Source organism: Benincasa hispida, chromosome 12, assembly GCF_027475165.1.
Source record: "Benincasa hispida cultivar pf3 chromosome 12, pf3_genome.v1.1, whole genome shotgun sequence".
NCBI lineage: Eukaryota > Viridiplantae > Streptophyta > Magnoliopsida > Cucurbitales > Cucurbitaceae > Benincasa > Benincasa hispida.
In genome coordinates this window covers 52,242,808-52,252,317 of record NC_143489.1, presented here as the reverse complement: position 1 = coordinate 52,252,317, position 9,510 = coordinate 52,242,808, and the positions used below count along the sequence as shown (strand labels likewise).

Sequence of the window (9,510 nt, the reverse complement as noted above, 5' to 3'; positions counted from 1 at the left end):
TTTATACTATAAAAAAGTATCTATCAAAACTTTATATATATAATTTTCTCTCTTTCTTTTTACAATATCTGAGATTCTAGAAATCCAATTTTTAATTTCGAGATTGATAATATAAATATTATATCAATTGAATTATGCTCATTTTGATCCTTTAATATTATTTTTAACATATATTTGAATAACCCACGTATATATCACTTAAAACGACACTTAACACCCGGAACAACTCAACCCACTCATCAATAAAATTTACTTCTTCCAAGTAGCATGCCTACGCACCAAAATAAATGAAATATTAATACAATTGAGGACCGAATTAAAAATGGCCTAAAAGTGTGTGTATATATACATAAAGTAACATAATTTACAAGGCATTTGAATTATAAAATAAAATTTAGAAAAAAAAATCATTTTATCCCCTTACACCTTAGAGGTTGTGTTACTTTAAACCATAAATTAATAACGGTATCAATTAAAATCCTAGATTTTTGTAAGTGTATCACTTTACACTGTCCATTATGTTCTTTTTAGAAAGGTAATTTGTGTGAATTTTCTATGAAAATCGTCCATACATTTACTTTAGGTGTTCATTTTGTAAAATCGACATTTGAAGAAATCTACTTACATATGAGAATCAATACATAAGATTTCCAAAAACAATTGTAATGAAATATTTAAATTGATTGATTTTATGAAAATTTATGAATTTTTCATTCATTTTATACAATATTGATTGATCGAAATGTGAAGAAAAGAGTAAATTGATACATTTACGGAAAAAAAAAATAGAACTTTGACACAATCATTAGTTGAGGTATATAATTGATAATTGCCCTGAAGTTTAATTCCTCCCAGTGACATGTTTAGGTGGCATGCCCACACATCAAAATAAATTAAATACTAATTTAATGGCGCACACATTAAAAAATGACCTAAAATTTTAAAAAGATATATATTAAAAAGTAATAAAAAAGAAGTTTAGGGGCATTTGTGGAATGGTCTGGTTCATGCCACTTTCCATCTGTAAGAATAACAAAGAAGATTGATAGAGAGAGGAAGAAGCAAAAGTTGTCACTAATTAACCATCCTCAACTGCCTTTTTTTTTTTTAAAAAAAAAATAATAATAATAATTTATTAATTAAAAAAAAAAACAAAAAAAAACTCGCTTTCTACTCTCTCAGTCTCTCACATTGCTATATTAATCTTTCCTCAACCCACCCCTCATCTTCAGAGCTCTACTTCTTTACTTCAGAGCTCTTCTTCTCCATTTTCACATACCCTTCAATGGCGTCTCCGCCTGATACCAGCAAAACCATCAAGCTCGAACGCTACAACAGCTATCTCCGTAAGGTCAACAGCACAAAACTCTTAAACGCCTCTTCTAAGCTTCTATTTCGCGCTACCCTTCTCGTCGCTTTAATTCTCGTTTTCATTTTCACCCTCAATTACCCGCCCTTGTCCGCTGAAAACCACCTCCACACCCACCGCAATTTCCTCTCCTCCGCCTTCTACGGCGGAAGTGACCACGGTGGCGCTGCCTGGGAGAAACAAGTTCGACACTCCTCCACTCCTCGACGCCCTAATGGAATGTCCGTATTGGTCACCGGTGCCGCCGGTTTCGTCGGTTCTCATTGCTCCATGGCGTTAAAGAAACGAGGCGACGGCGTTTTGGGACTTGATAATTTCAATAATTATTACGATCCGTCATTGAAACGAGCTCGTCAATCGCTTCTTTCAAAACATCAAATCTTCATTGTAGAAGGCGACTTAAACGACGCCGCATTGCTCTCTAAGCTTTTCGATGTGGTCCCTTTCACCCACATCCTCCACCTGGCAGCTCAAGCTGGTGTTCGTTACGCTATGCAAAATCCTCAATCCTATATCAGTTCAAACATTGCAGGATTCGTGAACCTTCTAGAAGTTGCCAAAACCGCCGATCCACAACCCGCGATTGTTTGGGCTTCCTCAAGTTCCGTTTACGGTTTAAATACGGAAAATCCCTTCTCTGAACTCCACCGTACCGATCAACCGGCGAGTCTTTACGCGGCGACGAAAAAAGCCGGCGAGGAAATCGCTCATACTTATAATCATATCTACGGACTTTCACTCACCGGACTCCGATTCTTCACCGTGTACGGCCCATGGGGACGGCCGGACATGGCGTATTTCTTTTTCACGAAAGATATTCTGCAAGGGAAACAAATCGATATCTACAAAACTCATGACGCGAAGGAGGTGGCGCGTGATTTCACGTACATCGATGATATTGTAAAAGGGTGTTTAGGAGCGTTGGATACGGCCGAGAAGTCTACCGGAAGCGGCCGAAAGAAGAAAGGTCCGGCGCAATTGAGGATTTATAACTTGGGGAATACGTCGCCGGTGCCGGTGGGGAGATTAGTGTCGGTGCTGGAGAATCTGTTGAATACAAAGGCGAAAAAGCATATAATTACTATGCCACGAAACGGCGACGTTCCATTCACTCATGCGAATGTTAGTTTGGCGTTGAAGGATTTCGGGTATAAACCGACCACGGATCTACCCACGGGGCTCCGGAAATTCGTAAAGTGGTACGTTGGGTATTATGGAATTCAGTCGAGGGTAAAAAAGGAAAGTGAGAAAATTAATAATCACTCACCCGAGGAATCCGCTTGATTGGTTTTTTCCTTCTTTTTTTTTCCTCCGTCGTCATCGTCACATGGCCTTCGTCGACTTGTCGTTTCTTTTCTTTCTTTTTTTTTTTTTTTTTTTTTTACTTATTAATATTATTATTATTGTTATCGTGGTTTCTGCTGTAGAGGATCAAAAGGTATCCACAGCTGTTGTTCATGTTGTAGAAAAAAAATAGATATGTTATATGGAAAATAATATTTTGTAATTTCATACAAAAAAAAAAAAGGGAAATAGGAGAGAGAAAGTGGGGGAGAAAGAAAGACATGGATGATGTAATAATTGGAAAGGTGTGGGGTCCACTGGAATGGGTGTGGATCTCAGCCGTTTGATTTCATGTAATCACAGATCAGAAATGATGATATATATCAAAATTTCTTCATTTTCCATCAATATTATATATTTCTTTTCTTTTTTATTTGGTTAAATCTATCTATATGGTTATGGTTTAATTTTAATTTGATTTTTATATTTGTATGAGATTATATATATATAGTTATGTCAAACTTTAATCATTGTTCTTATCTATGAAGTACAGACACTTCATATGAGACAAAGAATCAATATCATATCGGATATCGATACTTTCAGATATATATCTAATATGTGATTTGACGTATCCATTTTTATGTGTATTTTTTTAAAAAGAAAAAAGACAAGTAACTCATCTAATCTTTTCCAATATAAAACTAGGTAAACTATTTAAAAATCTCACTAATTGAATCCAATATTAAAAGTAAAAAAAAAAAAAAAGACTAAATCCTATACTAGAATCATCTAAACTTCGTCTTCACATTTGAGTCCCCACAAAGTCCACCAAAATATAAACCATTTGGATATCTTTAACAATTCAAGTTCTTCATTTATATTCATACTTCTCCCTCTAATCTTCTTCTTCTTTGTAATACGATTCACCTTTCTATTGCATTTTTTATTAACTATTGTACTTCAACATCTTAGATGTTGCTTTATTTATTTATTTATTTATTTTTATTATATTTCAGTGTTTGCAATCTATTTTGTGCTATTGTTATTGACTTATATGCTAAATTTATCCATATCCTAGATTTTTTTTTAAAGAAAAAGAAAATGTATCTTCATATTAGTATCCTCATTTCTTAGAAATATATATAAAAAAAATGACGCATCCTTAGACGTATCCGTATCTTAGTTTTTTAGAAATTGAAGAACCGCAGTATCCGATCGTATCCGTATCGTATCGTGTAGCCGTATCTATTTATGTGCTTCATAGGTTTTTATTATTGTCATTGAATGTGATGTTTTTATAATATAATAATGAATTAGTGTATTTAAATTGGAGTAATTATTTTAAATGTCAAAATTGTTGGAAATATCTTCAAATATAAAAGGTTATTATGTATTGTTGATAGATATCGATAAACATCTATTAGCATTAGAGAGATAGTTTATAAATGTCTAATATTGGTTGTCTATAAATAAGTTGATTATTTTTTTATATTTAAAAATAATATTTAAATTGATTAGTTGTGTTACATATTTATTAATAAAGATGATGAGAAAATGGATGGATTTTCGAGTGGGAAAAAAAATAAATTTTAGAGATATAATTGAAATACATATTGAAATTTTTGTGGACTTTTCGGCTTTGGTTTTGGTCAGGATAAGTTCTGCCCTTTAGGACAAAATATTGGTGGTAGGAAGGGTTTTTTTTTTTTTTCCTTTAATGCCCTTTTGGAGATGCTTTTAATAAAATATAGTTGGATAGTATTTATTTCTCAAATTGATAAAATATTTATTTTTCTTAGCTAAGAATAGTAGGCTCAACTAATTTTCTATTTTCAAATTCACAAAGACATATTTAGAAAACATTTTCAATTAATTGTCACCTTTGTTATTGGAGAAATTATAAATGGACACACATTTTTACCCCACCTTAATATGTTGTTGAACTAAAAACAGCTTACTACTTACTCATTTTCACATGCTATTAACAAAGATATCTAGAAATTAAGAAATAATGCTAAAGAAAGTATATTGAAATAACAATGTTGTGTTAACTTTTTTTTATTTTTTCAGCAATTATTTAGCATTTGGTGGTGATTTAATATTGGAAAACAAATTGTGTGAAGAGGTATAAGGGATTATTTCACATATGTAGATCAATAAATTACATAATAAACAAACATATTATTTTATTTGACTTATTTAAAAAAAATGTAAGATGACAAATGAATCTTCAACTTCAAAGAAGATATAAATACAAGCACTATTCGTTGAATTGTATTTTGATTTGTCAATACATTTTAGAATTACGTGTATTAATTATTATATACAAAAGATTTTATACTTCATGTTACGAAGATTTTTCACGGTAAGTACTAAATCATTAAACATTGAAACTTTAAAAGATGAATTTGGTATATATATTAGATTTAATTCATTGAAAAAATGAAGTTACAATGCTATATTGGTACAAATTTAAAATTACGACAAGACTACACATTAATCATAACAAAATATAGAAACCAAATATATTTTAAAACCAACTTTTTTGCATTAGCGTTATTAAGGGAGAGGATTTCTAGTAAAAAAAAAAATCATATGTATTCATTACTTGCCATAAAAGCAAACATGTTTGAGAAATAAAATGATATATCAAATAATGATGTATTAAATAATGTTGAATGAAATAAATATATACTATTGGACACTAGAACTAAGAGATAGCTCGTCCTCCCAAAAAGGAAGAGATTAATAGATAAACCAACATGAATATCTCATATGATATAAAACATGTATACTTGATCAAAAGATTATATACAATTAACATCTCGCTTGAAATTAGAGAAGTTGACGATAATATAAAACGTATAAATTCAAGGTCCATTAAGTACTAGTTTATAGTTATACATTTTATTTGTTGAAATATATTTGTTTATTTAAGAGTTTATAGTATTATGTTTTTTTAGACAATTAAAAGTACTATGTTGCTTTAAGGTTGGCTTCAAAATCCAATGTGTCACATGTGCACATTAGCAACCCTTGTGAATGTATGTGACCAAAATTAATACATGTCAGGAGGAAGGAATTCATATACATAAATATAATGGGTTTCTATTTGCTCCAATATTTAGTTGATTGCCTTCCTATTAATTAATTATAGGTAAATTAGTTTTCACTCATCTTAAAATCACTATTAAAACTAATTAAAAATTTATATAATAATAAATTTTAATTAATTAATTAAAAATTAACACTAAATACTAATAACGAACTATTTTATGTAAATAATTTTACTTATTTTTTACTTTTGAACATCCCCTATTATATATATAATTTCCATTTATTTATTTATTTGTATAGGAAGATTGACAACAAGGTTTGGCGTCAGTGGGAATCTAAAATAGGAAATGGGGTCATAATTGATAAATAAATAAATAAATAAAATTCCGACCAATGTAGAGGAATCCGAGGTTAAGTTCACTGTGAACTCCGACCGTCGGGTTGCCGTGTTCTGTGAAACACTTCTTTTTTTTTATTATTATTATTATTTTTTCAACACTTTACTTAGCGAAAAATCAATGAATATATTATCAAGTATTTAATTTAAAAAATTAGAGTGTTTGACAACAATTCAAAATAGTTTTTGAAATATATTTTAAATAGTTGTGATGAAAAATGTTTAAATAAAATAAATTTTTTGAAAAACATTATTTTTCTTAAATCCATCCATTAGTTTGAGATTTTGTTGTCAATAATATTTTTGAGAAAAATCAGCTGAATATGAAGTAAGTTAATGTGAATAAATTTCAATTTTAAACATTTTAAATATAAATTATGATGTTTGGTAACTTAATATGCTAAATGATTAACATTTTACTATGCTGCTTGGTCAGAGTCTGTCCATCACTGCAGTATAGGTTAGATCAATTGAAAAACCCTTTGGTGGTTGTGAATTCTGAGTCACTTCATCTTATTTGTCTGAGGTCAATTCTTTTGTGGAGGAGGCTCTTTCTCTAGCCAATCTTATTCATGTTTCTTCTTTTGTAAAATTTTTAAAGAGAAGAGTAAAACTATCCATAATCTATCAATTTTGACATTTCTTCTAGGTCGTTTGAATTTTATTCTATCCCTTATTCTCGAGAGATTGATGTTTTCGTGTTTGATGGTGGGTGATTTCTAGTTTTATTTATCTCGTTTTCAAACAAAAATATATAAGGATTAAAATGTGCAAATTTGTTTATTGATAATTTATATTATTTATAAAAGATAATGATTTGAAACTTGGTTGTGGCGAACTAATCAATATGAAAGGAAAGATGTGTTGGACTTTTCATGGTCAAAATCTAAATTTTAATTTTTTTTTAATTAACGATCATAAATTTAGTCTCGTAGCTTGGAGAATGATTTTAAGAGTTAGAGTTTCATTAGAATGATTTGATAGAAGTTTTAAAATTGTCTCTAACGTTAAGAGCCACTTACGAGTACGTGGCAAATATCTCTATTCATGTGTCAATGAAGTATTGTATTTTACATCTAGATAACAACGTGAGTTAATTAGTTGTTTGGATTAAAAGAAAATTGTTAGGATATTAAATGGATTTGAATAGGTCTTGAGTCAATGATTTTATATAGTTAATTGGGATTTAAGGTTCTGAAGTAAAGAATCGAGCGATGAAAAGAAATAAAAAATACTTTGTAGACTAATATGAAGTTAAAGAAGAAGATGAAAAAATGTCAAAATGTTCCAAGCCACTTTAAATTACTACCTATACCCATTGACACAAGCTCCATCCAAATCCATTTTATATCCAACTAGTTCTTTTATCGAATCGTATATTTTATATAGTCAGCTAATTACAAAAACCCACATAACTATTAAAACATTAATGGTAAGTAGCTGTCACATACTCAATTCAATAGAGATTTTTAAAGAAAAAGACTATTTATGAGACTTTATCCATCGATAGGAACAAAATTATAATTTTTAAAATTTATAAGAACTAAGTTCTAATTCTCTCTGACTTATTGACATGGGAACCTAGGAATCTACTTTTAAAAGTTAGAATTCAGTAGATTTTGCAAATGAATAGATAAACAAAAGTATTTATGAATTAATCGCTTGAGAATCAATTTTATAAAATATACAAAGTTGAAATTCTCACACAATCATTTCGATTATGCACAAAGTCAACATCAAACCAAGTCTTTAAACTTACCAAGGAAAAAATAATTAATTAAAATTGAATTAAATTAAATTAAATTTACTTATAAACTTAGAAAATTGAATTACTTATTATTCTAAACTTTCCATTTTATTCTATTGAATATGAAACTTACCTTTGTTCGACTTTCACAAATTCATCCACTAATTTTCATTTTCAAAAGAACATTCAAATTAATAGAAACCTTTGACAAGTCAATGGTAAAAATAGATACGATTAACAATATGGTCTATCATCAAGAGATTCTAAGAATTGATCTAAACTTTACAGTATCTATAAATTCTTTTGTACTGTGTTATATTTGTTAATATTTTAGGTTTTATTGTTATATTTGTAACTGCCCATAGATTTCATTAGTTTTACTAATAATGTAAATTTATAGATTTTTATTTATATGATAAAAACATCATATTCAAACCACAAGTTTCTTGATTACTATCCCATACTATGTATCTGTTGAGTTATGTTCTTGTTCGAAAACAAGTCTCTAACAAGAAAGGTATTTTCTTTTCTTTTTTCTGAAAGAACATACATTTTATTTGGTCTTTTTTCAACCCTTAAAACTCAACTACTTCAAATCGTCCCTGATAAATGGTTTTTGAATTTTGGTGAAGACAATATTGTTCACACGAGGCTTCCGGAGAAACTTGTCTCGTGGAGTTAAACTTGAGTTGGTATTGATGTTGAAGTTAATTTGATGCGATGTGGTTAGATCTCTAATACTTGATTCCTCTGATTCTCTCTCAGTTGGGTGAATGCGCTTGACTTGAAGAAGAAAAACACCGAACGTTTTTTGAAGTAGAAGTCTTGGAAGAGTCTTTATGTCTTCAAGGGTCTTCTGTCTTTTAGGAGTGCAACTTCGGGAGTTTTGGGAGTCTTTTGTTTGTTGATGAATTCCCTGGGCTCTCTGAATGTAGAAAATGCTTGTATCTTCAAAGGACTTCAGTCTTCAGAATGCTTGTATCTTTAAAGGACTTCAGTCTTCAGAATGCTTGTATCTTTAAAGGACTTCAGTCTTCAGAATGCTTGCATCTTCAAAAGACTTTAGTCTTCAGGATACTTGTATCTTCGAAGGACGAGTCAAGGAGTCTTCTAGAGAATTCCCTATAAGCTCTCTGGAGTATATAATTGCTGACCTCTCCAAATGAGGAGAGTTTTTCTATTTATAGAGTTCATAGGCGGGCTTGGGCTTGGTTGATCCATGGGCCTGACCTTTGGGTCCAATTAGTTGGACTTGGGCTTGGTTGATCCATGGGTCTGGCCTTTGGGCCCAATTAATCGAATTTAGGTCTGATTTGACATTTGGGTCAAATTCAGCCTATTTTTGGGCTTAGTTGGACTTTGACCCAAATAATAATATCAAATTGGGTCAAATTAATCTTATATGATTCAACGGTCATGATAGAACCACATGGCGTCATCGAAATTTGTCTTCAGGACATATGTAAACTCCTAATTGAGCCAAAATTTAATGATTTTGGAATTTCGTCATTAATTTAGTAAATGACGTGGCAGCTTGTGATTGGTCCAATTTAATTTTGAATAAAATTTGGAATATGGTCAAATTTTAATTTGAGATTTTATCCACAATTTAAATTTGATTTTGAATAAAATTTGGAATATGTACAAATCTTA

General features: G+C 30.2%; 1 protein-coding gene across 1 annotated transcript; it reads left to right on the top strand.

The window, feature by feature from the left end:
- The first annotated feature begins 1,083 nt into the window (after positions 1–1,083).
- Positions 1,084–3,061, top strand: GAE6 (UDP-D-glucuronate 4-epimerase 6). Its single transcript, XM_039018811.2, has one exon. It carries the CDS (start codon positions 1,286–1,288, stop codon positions 2,651–2,653), a length of 1,368 nt encoding a protein of 455 aa, XP_038874739.1. The 5' UTR covers positions 1,084–1,285; the 3' UTR covers positions 2,654–3,061.
- Positions 3,062–9,510: the final 6,449 nt, after the last annotated feature.

What these genes read in the sequence shown, in the direction of transcription:
- GAE6 (XM_039018811.2), top strand. Translation starts at nt 1,286, where the DNA reads ATGGCGTCTCCGCCTGATACCAGCAAAACCATCAAGCTCGAACGCTAC.